The 27,881-nt window shown below is 34.9% G+C and overlaps 3 protein-coding genes and 1 pseudogene across 6 annotated transcripts; 1 reads left to right on the top strand and 3 right to left on the bottom strand.

Moving 5' to 3' along the window:
• Nucleotides 1-1,214: 1,214 nt before the first annotated feature.
• On the bottom strand, nucleotides 1,215-5,070 carry LOC109063351 (nuclear envelope integral membrane protein 1-like). The gene is made up of 9 exons (XM_042713442.1): nucleotides 4,900-5,070; nucleotides 4,379-4,500; nucleotides 4,070-4,289; nucleotides 3,869-3,941; nucleotides 3,537-3,630; nucleotides 3,275-3,389; nucleotides 2,384-2,609; nucleotides 2,132-2,299; nucleotides 1,215-1,888 (listed from the first exon to the last, which is right to left on the bottom strand). The coding sequence occupies exons 1-9, from the start codon at nucleotides 5,003-5,005 to the stop codon at nucleotides 1,675-1,677; spliced, it is 1,338 nt and encodes a 445-aa protein (XP_042569376.1). The 5' UTR covers nucleotides 5,006-5,070; the 3' UTR covers nucleotides 1,215-1,674.
• A 242-nt stretch (nucleotides 5,071-5,312) lies between these two features.
• LOC109063352 (uncharacterized protein C1orf115-like) lies at nucleotides 5,313-9,390 on the bottom strand. Its single transcript, XM_042713466.1, has 2 exons — nucleotides 9,043-9,390; nucleotides 5,313-6,272 (listed from the first exon to the last, which is right to left on the bottom strand). The coding sequence occupies exons 1-2, from the start codon at nucleotides 9,295-9,297 to the stop codon at nucleotides 6,135-6,137; spliced, it is 393 nt and encodes a 130-aa protein (XP_042569400.1). The 5' UTR covers nucleotides 9,298-9,390; the 3' UTR covers nucleotides 5,313-6,134.
• A 2,437-nt stretch (nucleotides 9,391-11,827) lies between these two features.
• On the bottom strand, nucleotides 11,828-15,755 carry armc1l (armadillo repeat containing 1, like). 4 transcript variants are annotated; one of them, XM_019080418.2, is made up of 7 exons: nucleotides 15,610-15,755; nucleotides 14,734-14,898; nucleotides 14,512-14,603; nucleotides 14,190-14,379; nucleotides 13,955-14,071; nucleotides 13,799-13,873; nucleotides 11,828-12,508 (listed from the first exon to the last, which is right to left on the bottom strand). In XM_019080418.2, exons 2-7 carry the CDS (start codon nucleotides 14,884-14,886, stop codon nucleotides 12,317-12,319), a joined length of 819 nt encoding a protein of 272 aa, XP_018935963.1. In that variant the 5' UTR covers nucleotides 14,887-14,898; nucleotides 15,610-15,755; the 3' UTR covers nucleotides 11,828-12,316. The 4 variants fall into 4 exon arrangements, with proteins under 4 accessions (XP_018935963.1, XP_042569389.1, XP_042569388.1 ...); XM_042713455.1 differs by having other exon boundaries at nucleotides 15,562-15,611; XM_042713454.1 differs by lacking the exon at nucleotides 15,610-15,755 and adding an exon at nucleotides 15,404-15,545.
• Nucleotides 15,756-19,032: 3,277 nt separating this feature from the next.
• On the top strand, nucleotides 19,033-22,321 carry LOC109091045 (annotated as a pseudogene).
• Nucleotides 22,322-27,881: the final 5,560 nt, after the last annotated feature.

The following is a 27,881-nucleotide window of genomic DNA, read 5'->3' as shown; positions in this document are numbered from 1 at the left end:
AGGGGAGCACCGCTGATGTCACCGCTGGAATGCAAACAGCATTTGCATGAGCTGCAGAGGAAGAACAGCAACAAGGAAGACTGTGATATTTGTTCTTGCCCGCAACTTTAGATTCAGCCTTTCAAAGCCGGTCGGATCCGAAACCAAAAGCTGAGGCGGGATTCCTGAGAGGTGCCTGATAGAACAAACAATCCTGCTGCTGTTTCCCCGCAATTCTGCTTTCTTCATGTTCCTGTTCCAAAGCCTACTATAAAGAAAGGCTTGCACTGATCGACGAAGGTCAGCCAAACCACAGCATTTGTATAAAGAAAACCAAAAGGTGATCAGCCGTAAAACGGTGGTTAAAGAGGGACTGCGTCTTATTCTGCTGACAGCTGCGGAATGACTTTATGTTTTTACAGGTTCATTTACTGGAGAGGTGAAGAGGAAATGTAGAAGTGAGTCAGCAATAATAAAAACAAGACAGAAGAAAAGTGAAAATGATTTTAGGGGAACCTTATTTTAAAGAGATGATCTTGTTTCTTATTGCAGAGGGAACACGTGCAATAGACGGTTTGCGAAGCCTCTAATTATGGGAGAAAAATATTCCAATTAATGTTTTTATTAGTTATATAATATAAATATAAAATTAGTTATATTGTCTAAAGGTTGTGCTACCATATATTACAATTAGGGTGCCAGTAATATCTACACTATTTGATTTTTGTATTTAAAAAAAAAAAAGTCTTAGTTTCAGCTTTACTACAGTGATTTTCATTTGCAAAGCAAAGAAATAAGTGTGGACACAAAACCATGTTAATTTCAACAAAGCTCTAGATGAAATGTTATATTTTTTGGGAAAAGTAAAGATTAAAATATTGTGGGCTACATCTATAGATGATAAAAATAATAAGATATATATAAGTAAAGATTCTTTAAGTAAAGTTTTTTTGTTCCTAGAAAAAGGTTGCAAATAAAGCAGTACTGGACACAACAAGGACAACTATCCCAATACAAAATCTCCTCTTTAAAAAAAAAAAAAAAAAAAAAAAAAAAAAAAAAAAAAAAAATGAATTGAAATACCCACTTTTTAACCTTAAAGACCTAATGAACATCTCTATGTTGACATGTAAAGCCACCATTGGTTTATGCTGCCACCAAGTGGTCACTACAAAGATGTATTTAATACTGAATTTGGGGAGATTTGACATGTTATTACATAAAGACACACTGTATTGTATTACTCTGGTTTTATTACTCTTTCATTAAAAAAATCCTTTGACCATAAACAGACTTACAGCTCCAGACAACGGCCACAAAAAGCTGTATAACGTGTCTCTTCTGATCAACAGCTTTAGTAGTATATATGTAAAAACAAAACACATAAAATACAGTCCATGAAACAACACAGCATTCACAGTTCCCTCCTCACATAGGATGTCTCCGCACAAATTCAAACTCAAAGACAAATAAAACAACAATAAAATAAAACATCTTTAAGAAAAATAAATCAAACAACTGTTTTCCTTTCTCATGAACCATGAAAACAACAGGGCATTCTCACCATTATGCATCAGAGTCTGAAGTCATGAGTGAAAAAACCTCCAACAGATACCTACAGAAGAACAGTAAATGCTACACTTGAACAGATCTCAGATCTGCTTAAATTAAATACTTTACAATGCAGTTCATCGTTCATTTCACCCGTGAATTGTTAAGTCGAAGAGATGCCACATCTGGCTTCCCATCATCATCCGTCTCCCACCCGTCCTCCTCCTCTTCCTGATTTTCCTCATCAGTAGAGAACAGCTCATCCTCAAAGAACGATCCACCCAGCCCATACTCCTGTGTGTGAACTGACACCTCATTGGACAGCAGATGTGGAGAACCCTCAATGAAGTCTGCAAACCTGAGTGCAAGACAGAGTACTGTTTTAGACAACATTTGACCCTTTACATTCTTTCTATATAGTCGTTTTTGTATTTGTCTTAATGAGCATGATTCTTCAACATTCTGAAGAATCTTCCACTGATCATTCAAAATCTGCAATATTTTTAAATACTGACATATGAAATAATAGTCAGGAAAAACATTTTTCATGAAGGAAAATTTATTATAACACTTCATTTGTATTTCAAATATCCTCTCATACCTCTTAGGGGACTGGAGCCTGGAGACGGTCTTCCAGGTGTTGAGCTCAGGACTGCTGCAGTATTTCCTGAGCTCCTCCAGAGCGTTCTGAGTCTCCACTTCCGACTGTCTCTGATACTCCTCTTCTGTCAGCAGACGCCGTGGCTCAAGTTTCTTTGGCTTCAGCTTCTTCAGCGCAATCATTCAGCAAGAAGACAATGACTACATTGTTCAATATGTACTTCAACAGCATTTATTATAGTAATATACTCACTGATAAAGCATGAAGACCTTGGTAAAAGGGTATTCCAGGTTCTTGGAGCAGAATGCAGCTATCATGATGGCCAGAGCCACCTGCTGGACCTGAATTCCAGCGTACACCATCAGAAGGCCGAATATCTGCAGCGTCCAGGACAGGATGTTGACACTTCTCTGATCCACCAGGGGGCCATAGCGGTAACACACTGCAAAACTGATGAACCCGACTACAATGGTATAACCTAAACATATACAAAACAAAGAACAGTCAACAACTAAGATACTTTAAAGACTGCATAAATAATAATCACGAAAATGTTTTATTAAAAGAGAACATGAAATCAAATACTGTACAAAAAAATAAATAAAAAAAAAAACAATAAAGTGAATAATTTTTATCTATCATAAAATAATAAAATAAACTTTACCCCAATTTTAACAATCCGGTTAAATCTGGCATATAAAAGTTTCATCCACATCAATTATATCTCATTGAATACAGTTTCATTCTAAAATGTTGTATTACAGAAATTAAATTTGTTTTATATTGGTATGCTCATTAGAACTATATAAAAAAGTTTATTTTCATATTATTCAAATTGTCATTTAAAAAACGTAATTATAATAATAAAAAAAACCTTAGCAACCTTTTTACAAACCAATCAAATTTAGCGTATAAAAGTCTTATCCACATCCACTATTTCTCACTGAATAATGGATTCACTCAAAAATGTCATATTGCAAAAAATAAATGTGTTTTATGTTTTTTTTGCCTTTTTGCACAAAAAAAAAAAAAATCTTACTTTTGCTTGTAATTTAAAAAAAGTCTAAATCAAAAAGTCTTCTTAAAACCTTTTTACCTTACCCAGAGTTGAATTACATCACAATGTTTTGATGGTTGTCTTACTGATAGCCAGATGCCAATGATCTTTAAGAATGATCTGGAGATTCCTAAACACCAGCTGGATGATGTAGAGAGAAAAAGACCATCCACCCATCAGCAGCACATAGAATGGGCTTTTCTACAGGCCAAGGAAACAAACATGTTGAAAATAAGACCATTTAATAAGATCTCAGAATTAATTGCTACACAAAGCCGCACAAAACCCTGAGGTGGTCAGTGGCAGAGAGAAGGATGTTTAAAATATTAAAGAATGTGAGGAATCTACCTTGGGTAAAAAACGGCTGATGACGAAGATGAGGATGATGAGGGAGGCGATCATTCCAGTGCTCATGCCAGCAGAGTAGTAGAACACTTGACTTCTACAAAACAGAAGAAGCAGATACGAGCTCAGAGAGTTAAACACTATGTCTGCCGAAGAACATAAAATGTGCCTCCATCCAGGAAATGTTAGAGCACAACTGTCTAAAATACACATTTTCATTTTTTGAAAGGAATAGTTCGCCCAAAATAATCAGCTGTAATCATTTTACTCACAGAGGGTAAACAAATCTTCATTTTTGGGTGAACTATTCCTTTAAGTACATGAACATCAATTACCTGCTTAGAATGTCTGCAAAAGAGAACAGCAACAGTCCAGCCAGAAAAACCAAAAACAGGTAGATATCAAAATCTAGAAGGAAAAACAATGTCCATCTCCAAATTAATATCACAGTTCGGATCATATCGAAGTATGTAAGACTTTCCAGTATGACTTTCATTTGAATTTTTCTTCTTCTTGTAAACATGTTTTCAACTCACGTCGACTCGGTTGTACTGTATAGAGTGTACGGGAATCTGAAGGGTCCACTCTGAAACAGGTCTTGTTGTTAAAGAGACTGACGCTCACGAGCGTCTCATTGGTCTGTTCGTGAACGAAGTACTGAACGAGTTTCCAGATGCTGAAATGCTCAAGCTCCTGCAGATCCTGCTCATCATTAACCACCGTCACCTTCAGCTTCGTAGTGCTCCACACTCTCACCTGTCAATCAAATAAGAGGAAGACGCTGTCAATACTGACTCAAAAATGACTGAGCTCATTGACAGGACTCATGGTTAAAAGCCTTCTACCTGTATTCTAGTCCATGCTTCCCTCCATCCCGGTACGATGGAGTTATTGTAGCAAAAATGTTGTGAGGCTTGTACTTTGATTTCTTGTCCATCTTTAACTTCTATAATGGGACGGGTGGCACCTGCAGGACCATGAAAATGAGTCATACTTTTTGTGAATCACACACACACGTATAGATATATGTATGTGTGTCTCCCCATAATTTACAATATGCCATTATGTGGAAAAAAAAAACTAAACAACATTTTTTGTTTATAATGTATAAAATATGTTTTCCAATCAACAATCTCCTGTGAAGTGATGGTTCTACTACAAAACCTGGCTGAGACATAAAATATATATTTTATTAATTATCGTTGTTTTTAAAAGATCAGTTTTTATAGCTGTAACTAATTATTTCAACCACGAACGTTACACACAGTACGCTAACAACACTTAGCTTTCTTAATGGTCCTAAATCATTTATATATATCATTATATATATCAAAACGTAATGTATTAAACCATAACTATTGCTTACCTGACGTTTGAGATAAATGAAATAAAAACAACACAGTAGTCAAGATAACTTTCAATCTGACAGTTTCGATTCTAAAACCACTTTCGCATTTCATTAATCCCGCCATGATGTCTTCTCGCGTTTCTTCGATGGTCACAGTGACGTTACCGACGAGACTTGAGCTGAACAGCGTCACCTGCTGCACTGGAGGGACATCGCACGTCTGTGTGTATCAACAGCAAAGTCAAAAAGGATCTTATAAAATACTGCATTTGTTCTCATTTTTTTAAACCATTGTGTCAATATATGTTAACATGTTTTTGATGTGATATATTTTTACATAATTTGTAAAGTCTATACTGATGTACATTGCATCTTAATAACTATGTTTGGTGAATAGGGCCTATGCATAAAAATAGAACTTTTAATTTAATAAATAAATCAACAAAAACAGTCCCACTCAGAGTTTTCATTTATTTAAGTTTTTTTCTATCACATTTCATAATTCCTTTTAAACAGGTGTTGTAAGCATGACATAAACTCACCCTATTAAACAAGCCATGCCCTGCACCAGACTGTCTTGACCTGTTGTGGTTTCTCATAATCCCATCCTTTGTCTTTAATGCTCTTGGCCTCATCTGAAAACACTTACTCTTACTTCCCTGTCTAGAACATTCAGCTTTCTCATGTCAAGCAAAACCTCTTTTTTGTTCATGAAACGGACTAAATCAAATCAAACAGTCAGATAACATTCAATTCCCTTTACAGACCATAAACTTATTTCTTCCAGTTAAGAATCACTTTCACCTTTGTCAATATTACATCTACAGAGCATGAATGCAGGTGACCATATCACTTGACAAACATTCCAGCCTATGTATAAAATAATTACAGAATCAACACTAATGTCATTAGCTTATAGTTCTGTAATACAAGAATATTTCATTACTTCAATACAGAAATCCGTATACATTCTCTTTCAGTCAAAGCAAAATATATACAGATAGATCTCAGAGTAAAAAGAGAAACATGTCTTTCTTACAGCTGTAAAACTCAAATGCAAGTTAGAAACTCCACTTTAATACAAATCCGAAGAGCATATATTTACATCATTTTAACAGTTTACAGCATGACAGCTTGAGCTGCCCAGGGCAGATGTATTGTTCATTTTTAATAATAATCTTGATGTGCAGCGTTAAATGGTCTATAAAGATTTTGTGTTACAGGTAAATTACAAATGCTGGTCACAGACTGTCTCAACCCCAGGCTCCTCCCGGATGGAAATCTGGGACAATTGAGGCAGCGGCGGAAAGAGGGGTGGAATATCCCACTGTGAAGTTCTGCAGACCTAACATCAGACATTTCCAACTGTAGCGAAGAGCCTTTCCTACGTTCTGTAACACAAACAGAATGTTGAAAAATTTACACACACAAAGCAAATACATAATTTAGCCAACCAATATATTGTCTCTATTGATTTGCTGAAAATATACTTATCCTCAGGCCATCCAAGATGTAGATGTGTTTCTTTCTTCCTTGGTATAGATTTGGAGAAATTTAGCATCACATCACTTGCTCACCAGTGAATCCTCTGCAATGAATGGGCGATGAATGAAATCCATCATTTAGGCATTTTAACTTTAAACCATAATTTCTGTCCTAAAACTGTCGCTTCCTCCAGTGAAAAAGTCCATTCCTTCTTGTTCTCTCAGATCAAAATCCACAAACATATTTGTTTAGAACTGTTTTAACTTGTAAATGGTCCTTGATCCGTGCATATTCCTCTCCTGATTGATGATATAAGATGACTTGTTCACTAGAGAAAGCAATATTGTGCTTTGAGAACTCTCTATTTTAGCCAGAAGCAGCGGTTTGAAGTTAAAACACTTAATGATGGATTTGTTTCTTACAAACACACAGCTGTTAATTGATGGACTGGAGTGGTGTGGATTACTTGTGGATTATCGTAATGTTTTCAGCAGCTGTTTCAAGTCTCATTCTGACGGCACCTATTCACTGCAGAGGATCCATTGGTGAGCAAGTGATGTAATGATAAATTTCTCTAAATCTCTTGCATTTGAGTAAATCTGAGCAGCAAATCAAAATCATCTGAACAAATGGATTTAAACGCAAAACAGTTCCTTTGAAAATAGCTATTTTGGCGGTGAGTGCATTTGAGTAAATCTGAGCAGCAAATCAAAATCATCTGAACAAATGGATTTAAACGCAAAACAGTTCCTTTGAAAATAGCTATTTTGGCGGTGAGGCCAAGTGGTTTAACTACTTAAAGGATTTCCAAGTAGTAGACAATTTAGCTTTACGGTAGTGAAGGTCTGTCTGTGTGACATCAGGTCTGAAACAGGATGCATGCTTTATCCTGAGGGAGGAAGTTTCTGCTGCATGACAATGGAACACTCCATGACTTCTCCCTCCCAAAATAACACAAATAAATCTCTGACTATGTAGCCTTTGTTGTATTTCAGGTCCACTAAAAGTTCTGCATATGGTCAAAAACACATGGACTAAATTCACTGAATCTACATTCATTACGTGTGTTTTATGCTTTGCAAACATAAAAAGATGGTTTTCTGTAATGGTTAAAATTATTTTGAGTCTCATACATAATTTTGTAGTCGTGGCCAGTGAAAACGGAGGAACAAATCTAAAATACTAGATGGTCCAACTGGGCCAGCAAAATAAAATCCGTATTGTTGAGCCCTTTATTTTATTATATATTATTGAGAATGCTGGCCATTAGCACCAAACTTGATCAAGTTACTTGTAAATGTTTTGGGGAAAATAACAGAGATGCTATAGATATTAAGTGGATTGCAGTGAGATGGTGTGTTTGCTAAAGATACTCCATTTACTCGCAGTCTCATCAGTTTTAATCAGCTATGTCTGATAAGGAAACAGTCTAAGACGTCGCACAGGCTACCGTAGATCTATGATCCAGTCTTACACAGGGTCAGCAAATTCACTGAAAAAGTCAAGTGCTTGTTCTGAAAATAACAATTTATATGGTTGTTATATTCAATGCATAAACTGAAGTGAGGACTGTGCGTGATTTCATAATCAAAATTCCCTGGTTATTGCAAAAAACATTTTGTATTTGAAAGCATCTACTGAATTACACATGACCGTTTTTTGTTGTTGTTGTTTTTGTATAATGTCACCCTTTCACTTATGACCAGGGCACTACCATTCTGAACTCAGTGGTTGAGTTTGTGACATTTTAAATCAGGAAAACATCATTTTGACAAATCTGAAGAATTATTCTATAGTTCATTGCCAAAGTAACGTCAAATTTGTGCAAATGAAAATCAACATCAACAACTGGAGATAAAATTAATCCAAAGTGAATAGTTGATATCTAAGCCCCAAGAATTACAAGCCACACAAATGGCAAATTTACCAAATACCACTGGAACAGTTATTTGTCATTGCTGGAATGTAAACTATACTAGCAAATAATATGTATTAGTAACAAACTGCTAGATAACTTTCTTGTATTTTATTTATGGTAACATAAGAATACATACAACTCAGTTTAAATGTTAGTTTAAAAAAGAACTGTGCCATGGTAGGCTAGACTCTCATAAAAATGGTACAAAAGTCGTCGCTGGGGTGCTACCTTTACATTAGTTCCTAAAAGTTGTACCTTTTAAATATCGCATCAGTGAAGTTTTTGAACCTTTTTTCTGAGAGTGTATTTTATTTAAGAGCAGACAAAAAAATAGCTACATTACTGTTCAAAATTTCAGAGTCAGTATATTATTATTATTATTAATTTAAAAAATTTATACTTTTTTTCATCAAGCACTCATTTAATTGACAAAATAAATGTAATTCTTTACATTTATCAAAGAATCCTAAAACAAAATGTATCAGTTACAAAAACATTAAGAAAAACTGTTTTTAACATTGATAATAATAAGAAATGTTTGCTGAGCTTCAGTGCAGTAGAGTGATTTCTGAAAGATCATGTGACACTGAAGACTGGAGTAATAAATGCTAAAAAAAAATCAGCTTTGCCATCACAGGAATAAACCACGTTTTTAAATTCAACTAAAAAACATTATTTTTAATTGTAATAATATTTCAAAATATTACTGGTTTTATGTTTAAAATAAATGCAGCCTAGTGAAACTCTGTTCATCTTACCTTTCTGTATTTTTTATACTTTTCTTTCTTTTTTGCTTTCTTTTCCTCCTTTATTTTGTGTTGGATGTCGTCTTCCACTAAAGGCTCGTATGCTGATCTCTCCGGCAGTAAAGTATAGCGCAGATCTCTGGCTCTCCTCTCTACCGGCTGATCGAGGCTCTGCTCCGGTGCGCCGGTGTTGACCTGCCGCCTGTATCTGCCGCTGACGTCCTCGAAGAGGCCAAGCCGCGGGACACAGAGCGACTTCGGCTTCATGGTCTTCACTAGCGTCTGCGCGCACTCTGATCAAGCGCTCAGGACTGCATACGCACATCCTCTTGATGATGGGCTCCGCAGTGTTTGGGTTTGGCTGGACTCCAGCTCTGATTGGTTCATCAGGTTCACCCCAGGTGGGTGTCTAAAAGACTGGAGTGCAAGTATATTTATATTCAAATCTAATTAAATGTCCCATTCTATTGAATTCACTGTTCAAATAATTAATAGGACATCAAACAAAATTTTATATGAGCTATGTTATCATTTTGTTCTAAAAACAGTTTAAACCCCCGATTTGTGTAACTTTGCTATATGCATAAAAAACAAGCTACTAAAAAAAAGATAAAAAAAGGACAAATAAATAAATAACAAAGGATTGTGAATATAGCTCATTACCATTTCTTAAAATAACACCTGCTATTAATTTTATTAAATTGAGTTAAATTAAATTAGTTAGGCTATTAATAGAAAAGTATTTTTAAAGGTCAGGGGACAGGGCACCAAGCAACATAGCCTATTTGTTGATTGTGTACTTTTTTAAAAATTAATTTAATCTATTATATTTTAAAACACTAACGCAAGCAAAATGCCATTTTCCTACAAATGGCATACAATGTTACAGAAAAATATTTTTAAATAATTTCAGCTATGACTGAAATGCTGCATGCATCTGTTTTTGTAAACGATATATGATTTTATACGAATAGGTGAATTAAACTTTAAAAGGTGTATTTCAATTTTACAGTCGATGATGGCTGGGAGTTATAATAAACTGTCATTACAGTGACTTTTAGATAAGAATACTTGTCTACTTTCGTTTTCAGTTGTTTAGTAGTGTTTCTAATCTACTGGATGTTCAGTTTTAAACGTTGTCATTAAAACGCAGTCACTTGGTATAATAATCTTTGTCTTTTACGAAGACCAGACACTCTATCATCAGCATCACTGTGGTACAAAACTGAATAAAATAATACATTTAACTTGCTTTGAATGCATGATATTAGAAGGCAACAGTTCTTTAATTAGATTAGATCACATCACGCTTTTTTTTTTACTGTGGATGAAAGAGAGAGAGAAATATGTATTTTATTTACTTGTTTGTGTTTACTGTTGTTGTCGTCATTTTTAATTTAAATTAGGCCTACACAATGGCATATTTGAAAGAAAAACTGACATACATAATACATCAAGCCAAAGCATTGTTAGTGATTTGGCAACCAGCTTTGTTACTGTTATTATGAGTAATTCAAGACAAGACAGATGTTTGATCTAACACTGCATGCTTTAAAAACACTGCTGATGGTTTTTGCATGCGATGTTCTCAAAATCACATGGCATTACTGTAAGTGTATTTGGATATACAGTCATGTTTATATACTCATAATGTTTTTGCAATATGCTGAAGATCTAACAATCACAGCACTTATCACAGCCTTTCAAGTGTGTGTACACAATGTTAGTGACATATTTAGTGACATGAGGTTAGTTATGAGGAAGCTATAAAATAGTGTATACAATTTAACCACAGAAAAAAGTGTCTTTGATAAACTCTTTTTTTTTTCAAACCCACATGAATGTACGAAACCAGTTAACTTCTCCAACTGAACTTTGTGGTTCCTCATTCTTTTGCTGTATTTTGTCAATTGCAACATGGATGTTGAAATTATAGATTAAGAGAAAGTCCTCTACAAGTCAGTATACTTTAGGTCATATATTCTTTTGAACATACTTGGATACATATTTAGATTTGATTAGAATCTCTTACTGAAAGTCCAAGTGGATTAATAATTGCGGTACATAATGTACCTGCAACATTGTTTTTTTTTTTTTTATCTCTCTCCTGTCTCACTTTTGTTTATAACAGTCTTACATTTTAAAATGTCATGTTTTTACTCCATGTCATGTTTGTTCACTAATCACTCCCTCATTGTGTCCAGACATGTCTGGTTTAATCACCTGTTCTTGTGTATTTATAGTTCTCAGGGTTTCCTGTCCTTATTCTTTTATTGTATGACATACTCTCTTGTTTTATTTTTTAACCCATTTTCCTAGAAAAGAAAAAAAAATAGCTGTTGAAACTTTGGACATTAAGTTTAACTGAAGAAAAATTGTGCATGGGTCAACTGCATATTAATGAATCCACCAGATATGAGCACTCCATGGTGAGAATAGTGTACAATACAAGTAGCTCTGAAGCAATGAGGAAGGTTGTTTGCATAAAATTAATTGGTTATGTTTTTCATTTATGTAGTTTTAATTAATGCTATCATTTCTTTGTTTGGTAAAACATTTATACTGTAAAACCTTAAAGTTACACACATATTTTATTTGTCATTCATTTAGAAAATTTGTTTAAAAGATGTATCCTCTAACTTTTTTGTTTATTTGTATCAATAAACCACACTACAACAACACTTAAAGACTAAGTTATTTGGTGTGGGTATCTATATTCACTCACCCTTTTCAACATGAAATCCCATATTTTGAACACTTAAATTTAAATAACATCACAATGATCATGACAGACTTCTTCCTTCCAAACCTTTATTTTACACAGCATTAGACATTTAATCTGCCTTTCAGTTGTTTCCATTAATAGATGAGACTCAACATAGATACTTTCCCCAATAACAAACCAAAATGGAAATATTTACAAGAAATCAGGTGGAAAGACGATACAACACACAATCGTGACAGCAGAAACAGAACATTTCTGATCCTGAGAGGGTGGAAAGACATGTTTTTATATACATAAATGTACAACATGAACTCAACATCTATATAACAGTACAGATTTGTGATGTGGCTGAGATCTCACACACACACTTTTGTGTGAAAGGTTGTGCTCATAAACCGAACAACACCTTTTGTAGCTTGATAAAGCACATTTGTCAGTTCCTCGACCTTGCATTAGTGCTTCAAGCTATGATAGTGGTGCCACTTTCTCTTCCATGCTGATCTCGCTTAAAAAAATGTTTAGGTCCAAACTCAGACAGGAAAAGTCTGTGAAACTCAAGCTTTACCAGTAGAAAGTTTTAGTGAGGAAATTGGCTGCTGTGTTCAGCCAGCTGCCACCGGTGTCTTGTTTAGCACCAGTACGGGACACGGCTCGGTCCAGCTCTTTCTCCGGACTCTCGTCCTCTGGTAGGTAATCTGGCAGGTGGGAATTCTCTTCTACCTTTGAGCCAGAGGTGCTGAGTGGAATGAGAACCTGTAACCATAGCCATGTAAATAAATAACAGCAAGCTTATGGGTCAAAAAACTATTGAAACACACACACAAAATATATATATACATATACAGTACAGGTCAAAAGCTTGGAAACATTACTAAAGAACAATGTTTTTGAAAGAAGTCTCTTCTGCTCATCAAGCCTGCATTTATTTGATCAAAAATACAGAAAAAAACAGTAATATTGTGAAATATTATTACAACTTAAAATAATAGTTTTCTATTTGAATATACTTTAAAGAAATTAATTTATTCCTGTGATGCAAAGCTGAATTTTCAGCATCATTACTCCAGCCTTCAGTGTCACATGTAACATCCAGTCTATCACATGATCATTTAGAAATCATTCTAATATTCTGATTTATTTTGAGTGTTGGAAAACAGTTCTGCTGTCTAATATATTTGATGAATAAAAGGTTAAAAAGAACTGCATTTATTCAAAAAAAAAAAAAAAAATTCTAATAATATATATTATAATAATATATTTTCTTTACTATCACTTTTTTTTTAATTTATTTATTAATTTATGAATTAATGTATTGATTTTATTTAAAAAAAAGAAAGAAGTGTATAATCTTTCGTTATCTGACTCGGCTCGGTGTTCATCTTCAGTTCTCTCTTCACAGCAGTTCAGTCAGTGTACTGTTTGAGTAAATGAATTACTCCGGGATATTGGTTTATTTGAACTCAGAGGGAGTGTCAGCCATGTTAAAAAAGTTAACAGCTTAAGTCATTTGTGGATTAATGCTTATTGTTGACGCGAACCGTTTCAAACGATTCAGTTCGATTTGGGGAACTGGTTCAAGAAGATCCGGTTACATCGAGTGATTCGTTCGCGAACCGGATATCACTAAACTGCAGTGTTGTGAGCGCGCTCATAACAGACCCGGCAGAGAACACAATGCTGAATAAAGTCGTAGTTTATGCTATTTTTGAACCAAAATGTATTTTCGATGCTTCAATAAATTCTAACGGACCCTCTGATGTCACATGGACTACTTTGATGATGTTTTTATTACCTTTCTGGCCGTGGACAGTATACCCTACATACATTTTCAATGGAGGGACAGAAAGCTCTCGGACTAAATCTAAAATATCTTAAACTGTGTTCCGAAGATGAACGGAGGTCTCACGGGTTTTAATCGACATGAGGGTGAGTCATTAATGACATAATTTTAATATTTGGGTGAACTAACCCTTTAAGCCCTGGATCATCATTCTCACTATAAAACATATTTAAATTCATGTTTAAAACAACAGAAAAACCCACCTCTTCTCCATTTTCATTTTTCACTACCTGCTGAGCTGAAAGCACTTTTGTGGCAGCAATAGCAGTGGCCAGGCTCTGGATAAAAGATATTTGCTTTTAGCATTTCATGAAAACAGTTCTACTTTTATTAGTTACAGAAAGAGGAATACTGTGTACCTCAGTGGGCAGGTCAGCACGGATGCGTACAGTACATCTCTTCAGAGCCATCTGGAACGTGAAGCTGATTACACCTTTGACCCTCAAAAGGGCCTCCTCACACACACCTCTCTGATCCTGTCAACACAAAGCCACATGATTTTACTCTGTAATCTGTATAAATCTGAGAGAAATGTTTTACGACCCAGGTAAGACCAACAAAGTGCATGTGTGAAAGCTTAGTTATGGTACATACTGCCCCATCTAAGCCTTGTATATGCAGGGTAACTGATTTTGCTTTCTTGTTGGAGCTGTTGATGAAGAACTGGGGTTTGTTCCTCCTCTTCTGTTGCTCTGGAATCTGACAAGCCTGTCTCTGTGTTTGAGCACTCAACACTTCATACACCTCTTTTGCAAGGTCTGTAATATCAGTTGTCATACCAGTCCTTCAAACAGCAGAAAAAGTGGGAAAAGGATATAAAAGGTCATGATTTGATGTTGACTTTAAGATATTACAAAAAAACCAACAACAAAAAAAAAAACAACAACTTATCTTTCAATAAATAAACTTAAATCACCTCTCCATCAGTATCTCCAGGCTCACCATCATGCCAAGCTCATTTTTCATGGTGCTGATGTTGTGAGCTGATTCAGCCAGGTATCGCAAAGTCTAAGGAGAAACAAGCCTTAAGTAGTCAGTACAAGAAACATACAAGACATTAAACACGATTTAATATCACAACTGGCTCTTTGTCAGTTTGACGAGAATTTCCGCACTGACAAATCAGATCTGGGTGTACCTGGAGGGTGGCAAAAAGTACTTGAGGGTCTTTGTGGTCGAGGAACAGCACTAGTCCTGGAAGGCAACCCTGGTCCTGAACAATTACCTCCCGATTCTGTGGTTCTGATGCCAGGTCCCGCAGCTGTGTGACTACTGATAACGCGTCCATCATTTTTGTGGATATCTGTAACACCAAAGGATATTAAAACAAACTATTTGAAAAATATATCATTACATAGATCCACTTGTAAAACTAAAACATATTCCAATACTTTCATCAATTCAAAACCGATCTCTTGTTTTTATTTCCACATTTTGTATGAATTGTGATCATGATGTATATGAGACAGAAGACTTTTTAATTGTACATTAATAATAGACCCTTTAAATAGTATATGTACTAAATAATACAGTATTTGTAGGAATATTGTGGCTTGTTTTACGTGGTTCATTTTATGAAGCTTTGACATAAACAACATCTTTCAAAGAGAGCAACAGCTCTGGTCATGTGACCATTCACACCAGCCACGTAAATGTCCACAGTAAATCAAGACACTTACACTTTCAAAACCATTTAAAGTACAAATACTTCTCAAAAGTACATTTTGATCACTAATATTTCCGGTGGAATTAAATGAGATAACAGAAAAACAATTAATTACAGCACAAACGCTGAAGACACCAACAACCTTGAGACCACGAGTTCCTGATTCAGTAGTCTGTTAGCATGAAAGCTACATCGCTGGAATTCAGATTTGAATTTAACGTAAATTTTACATTCCTGTAATTGAGAGAACCCTTTTTTTATTCAGTTTAACCGTCTCATACATCATTCTCAAAAACCTACTTCGTGCAAAATGTTGATTCATTTATAAAATTACAGTGTACTACTCACCACCACCGTTACTTTAGCGCACACCTTAAATACAAAACTTCCCACTGCTTCTGTTCAAACAAAATGATTGGTCAAAGGTCTCTGGCAACGTTTCTAAATCCTTCAAGCCAATTGGCTACAGGCGCCAGCCCTTCTCTCCCGACCAATCACAAACGCTCTCACGCAAGGAGCTTTATTTGAGTTTACCAGCACGGAAAGCGTGATACAAGAGGTAAAGTGAATAATACGCATTAAAAAAAAAATCGACATTGTAATATAATAGCAATTTTATTTATAATACGATGGATATGTGTTTAAATTAAGCGCACATTAAAGCATAGGTTTGATATACGTGTGTGTTCTCACGCAGTAAGACGTAGGGATAGTGGCAGAGATGGTGTTTGTTTACTGATGCAGATGCTTTACTTCAGTTCATTTAGTGTACTCTTCTGTAAGATGATGACTGTTAACTGTCACTATGGTGTTTGAGCTATTGTCGTATTACAGCTGGACCTTTAAATTGGTCAGTTAAGCTCTGTTCATCTCAGCTTTCTTCCCATCTATCAGTCAGTTTTGCCTTTGTTTTGAATCGTGTTAACAGCTGTTCACTGCTGTTCGTTTATCAATGTCAGTATCGTTCATTTCTCTTAATGTCAGGGGTCTAAGAAACAATGTGAAGCGCAAAGCCCTATTTTTGTTTGTTTAACCCTTAAACTGTCAACCCCCGTTTTTTTAAAATAGGCATTAAAGTGCACTATCCAAACTTAAATTGTTGTAATTTCTAAACACTTTGGAATATAGACCTAAGGTTGGTCTCTTTTTAAAGAAGAAAATTAGCAGATTTTGGCAAACGTGGATTTTTTTGAAAAAAATTTAAGTATCAAAAAGTTATAGAAGTTTAAATGTACTGTAAATAAAATTTAATTTAATTTTGTTTATTATAAATATTTTACATAACAGGTTTTACTCTAAATTGGTATAAAATTAAAGCCTTGTGTATAAATGAGTTATGTTCCAAATTTGAAGTTGATATGAAAAATTAGGGCGTCATACCACAAACAGCCACTGGGAGCCATCAAAACTCCTTTGAATTTTGTTTAATGAATTTTTCTCTAGATTTCTCTGTCAATTTTACTTCTATCTCAAAATAACCACCAAATATGGAATTCTGAGACTCAGACCTTTCCAGTGATATGTTTGTTGTGAAGATTATAAAAAGTTTTGATTCTAAAAGACCGTAATGCATTTTGTAATATGACACTTGATACTGCCCACTAAGGGGGAGGAGACCGCCATAAGATTTTAAAGTACCATTTCCATGGTAACGCGATGTCCGATTTCAAAATGGTTTTCACAGGATGAATCTTGGGCTTCTAATCTTTCAAATGATATATAATGTTTGATGATTACTAAAAGATTTTATAGAGAAAAAGGACAACAAAAAAAGAGCGCCAAGTGTTCCACAGGTGGGACAGTGACAGTTAAGGGGTTAAAGAATGGCACTTCACCAAGGTTTAGTTTATCCAGAGGAGTGAGACAAGGTTGTCCCATTTCTCCCTATTTATTTCTTCTTTGTGCGCAGCTACTGTCAACATTTGTATGTGAAAGCGCTATTCAGAGCATTTGTTTAGCTGATCGAGAAATATTTATTAGTCAGTAAGCAGATGACACCACCTTATTTTTGAGAGATGCTTCCCAAATCCCTATAGCAATTAATTATATAAACCTGTTCTCTGAAGCTTCGGGTCTTAATCTAAACATAAGTAAATGTGAATTAATGTCTATTAAAGATTGTACATCACTCACTATTAATAATATTCCAGTTAAATCCGAAATTACATATTTAGGCATTATGATAACTAAAAATCAAGATAAAAGATGTACCTTGAATTTTGATCCGGTTATAATAAAAGCCCAAAGAAGAATCAATGCATGGTTGCAGAGAGACTTGACCTTGAGAGGCAGAGGGCATCTCCAGGCTTACATACTCTGCACTCTCTCTATATGTGGACAACAAAATTTGTAAATCAGTTGATAAAATCCTGTTTAATTTTGTTTGTTAAGAAGTCTGTATTAATAAACACGTATGAGTGTGGTGGGTTGAATTTCCTTGATTTCTCTTTGAACAACACTTTCAAAATTAATTGGATTAGACAGTTTTTGTGTAATCCAAACTCAATCTGGAATTTTATCCCCAATTACTACTTTTGCAAATTAGGTGGTCTCCCTTTCCTATTGATCTGTAACTATAATATTGCTAGAATCCCTTACAATTTATCTAAATTTCACAAACAGGCATTACTTGCATGGTCATTAATCTTTAAGCACAATTTCTCCCCTCACCGGTTCTTCATTTGGAACAATCAAGACATTGTATATAAGAGAAAATCTTTGTTATTTAGTAATTGGTTTGAGAAAATCATTCTGATTGTTTCCCAGTTATTTAACTCAGAAGGTTTTCTTTTAAGTTACAAAGAATTTTCATGTAAATTTAATTTTCCAGTAACTCCCAAAGAATTCTCCATTGTCATGGACGCTATTCCCAAAGGAGCTGTTATACTTTTAAGGGAATCTGTTAGATCATCCAGCACTTTATTTATTTATTTAGACCCATTTGAAATCCCAGAGGGAAAACTAAGCTTTTTGTCACCTCCTTCATCACATAACTATAAGATTATATCACTTTTTCAAAAGGAGCTTGTAACAACTCCATATGTGATATCTTATTGGAGGAATGTGGCTGATCATATTGATTGGAAAAAAGTATGGACTCTGTATTCGGAATACATAATAATTAACAAGGTTAGAGAAATCTCTGATATGCATGATATGAAACTGATATGCATATCTTTTGGGATTGTCCTCACACACAGCTATTTTGGATTGAATTCTCTAATGTTATCAATCACAGTGTGCTCCAGGGTTTCTCTCTGCTTTTTAAGGATGTACTGTTTGGCTTCTTTAATATACAAAAAAGATAAAATTAATGAATTTTTTATTATAAACCTATTATTACTTCTTGCAAAATTTCATATTCACCCCAGTAAATTCAAAATCCTTCAACAGTATATCCAAACTATTTCATTTTCCAAGAATCTTAAAGCTTTTAAAACAATTAATTTAATATTTTTAATTTATTTTGTTAAAGCTTTCATTTTGTATTATTTATTTACTGTTGCATATGTCTATAAATGGTGCTTTGCATGTAATGTCATGTTGATATTATCTGTATTTGTCTCTTTGGTACCTTGGCATTAATAAAAAAATAGAGGAAAAAAAGTTCATTTCCTCAGTATTTAACATTGCAAGTTTTAACGGCGCTTTTGTTGCAGAATTGAATGGAATGCAGCTGATTTGATCCCTGGGGTCACGTGGAGAAGTTTGGTGCAGTGTGGTGTTGGGTCGTCTGTCAGTAACGTTAGAAATCCAGTGTGGAAGCGGTCAATGTCTCTGCTGGAAGACATCACTGACCTGCTGAGATGTGTCCTGGATTACTTTGGAGTGCCACCTGACATGGTGTAGTGAAAATTAATGTAGAATGCAAATATATTTGCTTATATTAATTAAACAAAAATCATAGTTTTACAGGTTCTTTAAATGCAGCTTTTTAACAGTACATCTTTGTGAATACTGTTGTGTTGCAGTTGGTTCCAGTATGGGACAGTACATATTGTGGACAGTACTGGAGCATAATCCGTATGATTGGGACAAACCTTCCCCTTTCTCCTCAGCCCCGGTTTTAGGTAAACATGTATTCTGTTGTTTGTATTTTTTTAATTCTAATTTTGAGTACTTTTGAGAAATATCACTAAAATCTTATACCGTTACTCATTAGTTTTTAGTTTTATGCATATACATTTATTCATGTTTTATTTTAATCATATTTTCAGAGCATATTTTTAGTTTTCATTTTAGTGTAGGATTAAATAATTTTGTTTTGTGCTTTTCTTTTTCTTTCTTTTATTTCAGATTAGTACATTTTCTGAAAAAATTTAATTAAAAAGAGTAATTGTAGTACTACAACTTAAGCTTATTTCAGTTTCCAAGGCAACATTACTAATTTTTTGTATGTTTTAAGTTTTTTATCCTATACATCTCTCTCTCTCTCTCTCTCTCTCTCTCTCTCTCTCTCTCTCTCTCTCTCTCTCTCTCTCGGCTCTCTATATATATACTCTCATATATATATATATATATATAATTTCAATTACTAAAGACAATAAGAACACAAAATGTATACCGTAACAATGAGATGATGACTCATAAAATCTAATAAAGTCTAGTAAAATAAAGTAATAAATAATAATGAAGTCTAATAAAATATGCATGCATATGCATGGACATATTGACATCAAAACATAATAAAATATGCTCATATAGCAAGTGCACTTTTAACTTAACCTTTGACAAGTAGTTTATTTTATATAAATTTGTTTCTTAAATCTCAAAGCTGCTGTTAAATTCAAATGACCGTTTTTCCATATAAGGGGGAAATATATAAGATTGGAGTATAATTATTTTATGATTGGTTCAGTTTGTAACACAAGCACAGTGCATGCTTTTATAAAGGACATGCATGTCTTCAGCTGATATGAATTGTTAATAAGAGTTTTGGGAAGCACTTTAAGTCTCTTTGCATGTAAAACGCTTTGAAGGACTTATGAGCACCATCACTAATGAGTTCTGATTCTTTGTTTCATAATTCCTCTGCAGACGTTCAATCTACATGGCCATATTGATGTAATGGGGGACAGCCATTCCTACATTAGCGGATGTGCTTTGGCTGGTGGAGGATGAAGGGGACAGCCACACTAAATTGAGGTAGTAACACATCAGAAGCAATATAAACACAGTTGTCTGGTGTTTATTAATAGCTCACTAATATGTGTTTATTAATAGCTCTCTGACAGCGTCTGTATGAATTTTAAATATACTTCTGAACAGAAATTACACCTGTTATGAGATTTCTGGTTGAATTCTGGTCTTCACCAAAGTATGTATGTCATTTTTGTAAGTTTTATGGAGAAAGTTCAGTGTCGTCACATCTTACCTTGTTTAAAACAGGAATGCCATCCCGCTGAGGAAAGCTTTTGAGATTCCATCATTGGGCTCTGAACGTTCATTGTCCGTGTCTGTCCCGGCTCAGAGGGGAGGCAGGGTGCTGGGACAGGGCACCCAGCCAGAGGCCCTGCAGAAGATCTCAGCTCTGGAAGAGGAACTGCATAAACTACGCACACAGATAGCTATGATAGTCTCAGCTCCAGCAGGTAACACATGCTATCAATTTCTGTAACTGACAGATTGATAGAAATTCTGCAAAAGCAGAGAGAAGGCTGTCTGTGGAGGCTACCAATTAATTTTAGCCACAAACCCAAATTCACAGAGATCAGATTGTATTTTTATAAGACACATACATGGATGATTTCTTTTTAGAGTGCTTAAAGTTAGAAAGTAAAAAGTTTGAAAGTCTGATGAACTTTGATGTTCTGGTTCTCAACCATTTTCACTCTAAGGCCCCTAGCTGTCAAACACATTTGAAGGCTAAGATATTTCCGCAGTTTGTTTTGTGATTTCAGAAGTTTACATCTTGGTTTTAATGTGTTTTTAATGTGTTTTTTATTTTATATATTTTTTTTTATTTATTGTTTTATTTTTTTAATTTTTTTTTAATTATTTTTTTATTATTTTTTTTATTTTTAATTTTTTCTTAATTTAAATACTTGGAGACTTTAAGTATACCACTGGTGTAGTGCTTGCAATTATTTGAGACTTTAAGTATACCACTGGTGATTATTTTGTCTGATATTGATTTTTTGAACCTTTGGATGCGTTAAATTTGACAAAGCGGTTTATTAAAGGATGTATTGATCTTGTGAATTAGTGAATTTAACTATACAATTTTTTTTTAATTGGCCATTAAAGTTTTATATGGTAATATTACGGAGACTTTAAGTATACCACTGGTGTAGTGCTACAAAAATGCAGATCTTTTGGACCAATTTCATAACATGATTTCTCGACTGCCACAAATACTGCCCTAACAAAATACTGATTTTGTGCACATTTTACTTTTACCAATATTTTAAACTGGCAAAAAAAAACTTAGCTTTATTGAGTTACCTTGCCAAAGAACTGACTTAAAGGGACAGGGGACAAAAATATTTTAAGGGTCAGAGAGGGTATAAAATGGTCATTAAATATAAATTTAATTTTTGCCTCAAATAATAATTAATAAGTGGAACACAGAGGAAAAATAAAATGATAAAAAAATTATATGAACCCTTTAATGCATTACTCTGATATCTTTTTATATGCATTTCTCATCTGTCTCTCAGGCCCTTCCATTCTTCCAGCTGATTCTGGCACTCCATGCTCTAGTCCTCTACCAGTTCCTGTCCTCACTTCAACTCCTGTCTGTCCTCCACCAAATCGGATGTGATTCGACAAAGACAGTCAGCAAAAAGAGAAAAGCTTGCACAGTGTGGTCCATCTGCAGGTACAGTGCCTGCTGCCCTGCCCTCCACGTTTGAGATTGTGGTCAAACAGAAGGAAGTCAAATGTTCTGTGGAGAGGTATGGATCTAGCGTGATCAAACTTTAGCAGCACAGCTACATTTTTAAGCTCATTACTGAACATGAGTTTGTATTCGTAGATCTCCAGGTGGAGCAAAAAGAGAAAAGCTTGCACAGTGTGGTCCATCTGCAGGTACAGTGCCTGCTGCCCTGCCCTCCAGTAAGGACTGGAAAAGGAAGTTTGCACACAAACAGAGGGATGATTCGTTTCGTAAAGAGAACTGCTCTGCTGAATCCTCACCTTTCAGCAGTCCAGACACTCCCAGGGTAAGTTATCTCTTTTTCCTCTAAAATCACAGAACAATCGCCACACCGACATTATTGACCATTAGTAGAGCTGCACAATGAATCTATACAAAACCACAACCACAAAACAAAACTAAAAACACAGAGACCCTGTTCTTTTTTTTTTTTTTTTACACACAAGCAGTGCATGATCCATTGTTTTCAGTGTCTCTGATTGCTTATAACATGCATTTGGGAACACAATCCATCTTCCCATGTTTGTAATGAGAAATGAAGACATTAAGAGGGTCATAAACATTAGTATTGTAATTTTACAGTTAACAATAAAATTATTTTCTTTTTCTTAAATACTAATTTCAGTGGAATATTATCATATTTCTGTTTTAATTTATTATTTTTATTTAGTAATAATAATAATAAAAATATTAATATTAAAGAATAATTAGAGAAAAACTACAGAAGAATCTGAACAAAACAATTTTCTCATCTCTTTTTTTTTTGAATAAGCATGTATTTGATCTTTATCTGTGTGTTGTTGTGCATGTACACACTAGCTGCTGTTGCTTCCGAGTAGTAACTTCCTTAGATTATAGATAAGTAAATTTATTGCAAATTTCAGAGGTGGGATTGGGGTTTCTGAGTGCCATAAAAAAACAAAAAACATTGTACCTAACCTGGGAAATAGACGTTAAAGGGGTCATGAACTGTTTTTTATTTATTTATTTATTTTATATTCTTGTCTGAGGTCCACTTATGACGTTCGCATGGTTTTTGCATTCAAAAACATCAAAATCAATAAGTATTAGGCTATTTTCTACCCCGGTTTTGAGCCCAGCTCGAGAAACGCTCGGTTTTCATGGGCGAGCCGCATTGAAGACTTGGAAGTAAACGCCCACTGCTATGATTTGATAATAGTTTTGCATAGCAAACTAACTTTCTGTGTGTCTGTTTGACAAGCTACAGTACGTCCTTCATAGTTGGAGCCTTCTGTGACTTTGGTTAGACACGAGTTTTTAATGTGGACTTATTTTGTGTTTTTTTGTTTGGCAATAGTGACACATAGTACAAATATTTTTTACTCAAATAAGTGTGTGCCCCAGCACAGCATTGCTTTTTAATCTCAGTCTCTCTGCAAATCCATTGTCGACCTGTGTCTTGTTTACAAAGAAATTCATGGTGAAATGAAGCGAACCAATGCTCAATGTTTTACTCAAGTGGGCTGAAACCTAATTAAAAATAAAGTTTAACCGCTCATTCCTAATATTATGCAGCGACTGTGTTCTTTCAAAACCATGCACTGCACAATATTTGCGATATTTAACGGCACGTTTATTGCTTGATAGGTCGATCCGGTTTAGCACCACTTAAGTTATTTCCCCACTATGTCATGCATGCATATTCTTCTGTGGAGGCGGTGTTTAACTATCTATTACATCATAGGTAGGCACATTCCATGATCTGGCTTTCGCTGGGCCTGGTGTCAATAAAAGCTTTTACTTCAGTAACAAGGACATTTTCACTTTTAAAATATACAGATTATTCTTTTAGTACAATGATCTCTTATATATAAAAAGCTCAGGTAAAAGTTGATTTCTCTATTCATGACCCCTTTAAACTATCTGGGAGCAGGATTCAGGTTGGATTCTTGACCTTTCAGAGTAGAGACCTGTGCGGGATGGATTTGTCTTGGATTTGCTTGCGTCTGCTAATCGTTTTCATTTTATATTGGTTGTTCTTGTTGCTTTTGTGCAATAGATGAATAACAATATATTTGTTTTTAGATATTTAATGTTAAAATATTTCTATTTTGTTGGAGTCCCACGAATCATTTTTATTATCATGCATCCCGCGCAAACACACGAGTGTCTACCATAGACTGTATGGTATATATATATATATTTGTTTTTTGATATGGGTCTTGCATTAGTCCCGCAGGAGTGCAAGTCTCTATTTCAGAATGCTGTAGTAAAAGTGCATTTCTTATGGGAACCACTAGCGGAAGTGTGTCTGCATGCATTTAGACCAGCAGAGGGCGACTTTCCAATACTGTGTCCAGTGCAGCAGCCACATAAAGGCTGTGCAAACTAGCCAGCTCAGCATTGACTGAACACATTTCCTAGCAGTATCTAAAGTTTTATGAATATTAAACCAGATTTATATATATATATATATATATATATATATATATATATTACAGGTCCTTCTCAAAAAAATTAGCATATTGTGAAAAAGTTCATTATTTTCCATAATGTAATGATAAAAATTAAACTTTCATATATTTTAGATTCATTGCACACCAACTGAAATATTTCAGGTCTTTTATTGTTTTAATACTGATGATTTTGGCATACAGCTCATGAAAACCCAAAATTCCTATCTCAAAAAATTAGCATATTTCATCCGACCAATAAAAGAAAAGTGTTTTTAATACAACTTTTTAAAACCTTCAAATAATTATGTTCAGTTATGCACTCAATACTTGGTCGGGAATCCTTTTGCAGAAATGACTGCTTCAATGCGGCGTGGCATGGAGGCAATCAGCCTGTGGCACTGCTGAGGTGTTATGGAGGCCCAGGATGCTTCGATAGCGGCCTTATGCTCATCCAGAGTGTTGGGTCTTGCGTCTCTCAACTTTCTCTTCACAATATCCCACAGATTCTCTATGGGGTTCAGGTCAGGAGAGTTGGCAGGCCAATTGAGCACAGTAATACCATGGTCAGTAAACCATTTACCAGTGGTTTTGGCACTGTGAGCAGGTGCCAGGTCGTGCTGAAAAACGAAATCTTCATCTCCATAAAGCTTTTTCAGCAGATGGAAGCATGAAGTGCTCCAAAATCTCCTGATAGCTAGCTGCATTTGACCCTGCCCTTGATAAAACACAGTGGACCAACACCAGAAGCTGACATGGCACCCCAGACCATCACTGACTGTGGGTACTTGACACTGGACTTCAGGCATTTAGGCATTTCCTTCTCCCCAGTCTTCCTCCAGACTCTGGCACCTTGATTTCCGAATGACATGCAAAATTTGCTTTCATCCGAAAAAAGTACTTTGGACCACTGAGCAACAGTCCAGTGCTGCTTCTCTGTAGCCCAGGTCAGGCGCTTCTGCCGCTGTTTCTGGTTCAAAAGCACACGCCTGTGCGCGGGTGGCTCTGGATGTTTCTACTCCAGACTCAGTCCACTGCTTCCGCAGGTCCCCCAAGGTCTGGAATCGGTCCTTCTCCACAATCTTCCTCAGGGTCCGGTCACCTCTTCTCGTTGTGCAGCGTTTTTTGCCACACTTTTTTCCTTCCCACAGACTTCCCACTGAGGTGCCTTGATACAGCACTCTGTGAACAGCCTATTCGTTCAGAAATTTCTTTCTGTGTCTTACCCTCTCGCTTGAGGGTGTCAATGATGGCCTTCTGGACAGCAGTCAGGTCGGCAGTCTTACCCATGATTGCGGTTTTGAGTAATGAACCAGGCTGGGAGTTTTTAAAAGCCTCAGGAATCTTTTGCAGGTGTTTAGAGTTAATTAGTTGATTCAGATGATTAGGTTAATAGCTCGTTTAGAGAACCTTTTCATGATATGCTCTTTTTTTGAGATAGGAATTTGGGGTTTTCATGAGCTGTATGCCAAAATCATCATTATTAAAACAATAAAAGACCTGAAATATTTCAGTTGGTGTGCAATGAATCAAAAATATATGAAAGTTTAATTTTTATCATTACATTATGGAAAATAATGAACTTTTTCACAATATGCTAATTTTTTGAGAAGGACCTGTATATATAATTTTTAAAAGCATTTATGGGCATTAATGATTAATTTTGGAGCTCTTTTTTGCTCAGATCTTAATATGTCTTTCTGAAATACTTGTGGTCTTCTTCCTCTGAGATTTTCTTCCCCCACTTTCCAAAACTTTACTACACCTGTGTTTGTATTCTAGCACTATTAGACAGTACTTGGATAGAAGCCTTGACGTTTTCTGTAAGTTTAGTTGAGAATGAAGTTTAATGAGAATGCTTTGTGTGCTGTTGTGACTTTAGTGTTGTATTGGTTTACAGATTCTCCCTCACTCCAGACGCAGCCAGGGACCCATTCACCTTTGACGCTCAACCTTAAAGTTTTCCAGGAACAAAGTTGTGTCATGGACTGATGTGACGGACAGATTTCTTTTCAGTGTTGGTCTCTCTTTCCCCTTTCCCCATTTCTATCTGAATTTATCACATGGACCTCTATGTGAGTACACTGTGCATGTTTTTGAGATTTATGTGTATACACCATAATTTTTGTACATGTTGATTTTTATTTTTAAATATTATGTACAACGGGCTTCTTAATTGTGAATGACTAATTATGAGTATTGATACACAATGGCATTAATTATAATATTCTTAATCTTATAATGCTACAGGTCAGTTTCTTTCAGCCACCAATGTTGTATATAATTATGGTCTGATTTATGCAATACTTACAGATTTTTTTTTTAAAGCCTAGTTGGAATAACAAAAGTTCTCTGAACAAAACACTAACAGTCTTTAAGTTTCGAACTTGATGGTACTTGATATGCTAATTATTTGCTCATCCATATTTCTCCTGTATTTTCATCCTCTCCTACAAACACTAATGCAGTATCATATTCAGAAGCAATAAACAAGCTATAACCCTTTCAAATATGTTCAAAGTGTGTGCTATTGCATAATCTAGTTTATTATACAGCTGTATGGAATACTTAATTCTGACTGGTTAGTTGCACCATTCAGCAGTCTGATTTCAGGATTTCTTGTATACATGTGTATATATATCCTCATCCAGGTAACTGAAACTAATGCTACACACATCTTTTATTTCCAACCTCGGCCTCGTGATCCCTTTGTTCATATTAATGCAACTGGCACCATTTTGCGTCTCAGTTATCAGTTGTAGTGAAAAATGACCTCAGAGCACTGAAGTATTTATATTTCCGTAAAATGGTTGCAGTGTTCTTGGCTGATTGTTTAATACATTGTAATGGACTATTGTGTTTTTTTTCTTTTCTTTTTTGTGTGTGTGTGTGTGTTTTTTTTTTTTTTTTTTTTTTGTAGAGGAAATGTCAAGATAATATAAAAGTTAAATTATAAAATAATTTAAAATTTAATTGTAATTAATTAATGAAATGATTTGTTTATTTACTGGGATAAGTGTCCTGTATCACCCTGAAAGAGTATATGTGTCAATAATGTTTGGCGATGTCATTTTAATACATTTTTCAGTCATTTATTTGAATAATTTTAATTGCATATCTAATTTAGCTGAATGCTCAGAAGTAAACTTTAAAACCAAAATGTAAATTTTACATTTTAAAATATGGAACTAAAAATTATTTAAAAAAATTATTCCGTTTTTCTGTAGTAAAAGTTCTATGATTATGAAGGGGCATACTATCATTGTTCTTCCTGCCATATAAAGATATAGCAGCAATAAAAATGCATTAAAGCTACATGCATATGCAAA

The sequence above is a fragment of the Cyprinus carpio genome, chromosome A23, assembly GCF_018340385.1.
Source record: "Cyprinus carpio isolate SPL01 chromosome A23, ASM1834038v1, whole genome shotgun sequence".
In the NCBI taxonomy this organism is placed as follows: domain Eukaryota; kingdom Metazoa; phylum Chordata; class Actinopteri; order Cypriniformes; family Cyprinidae; genus Cyprinus; species Cyprinus carpio.
This window is presented reverse-complemented; position numbering and strand designations above follow the sequence as displayed.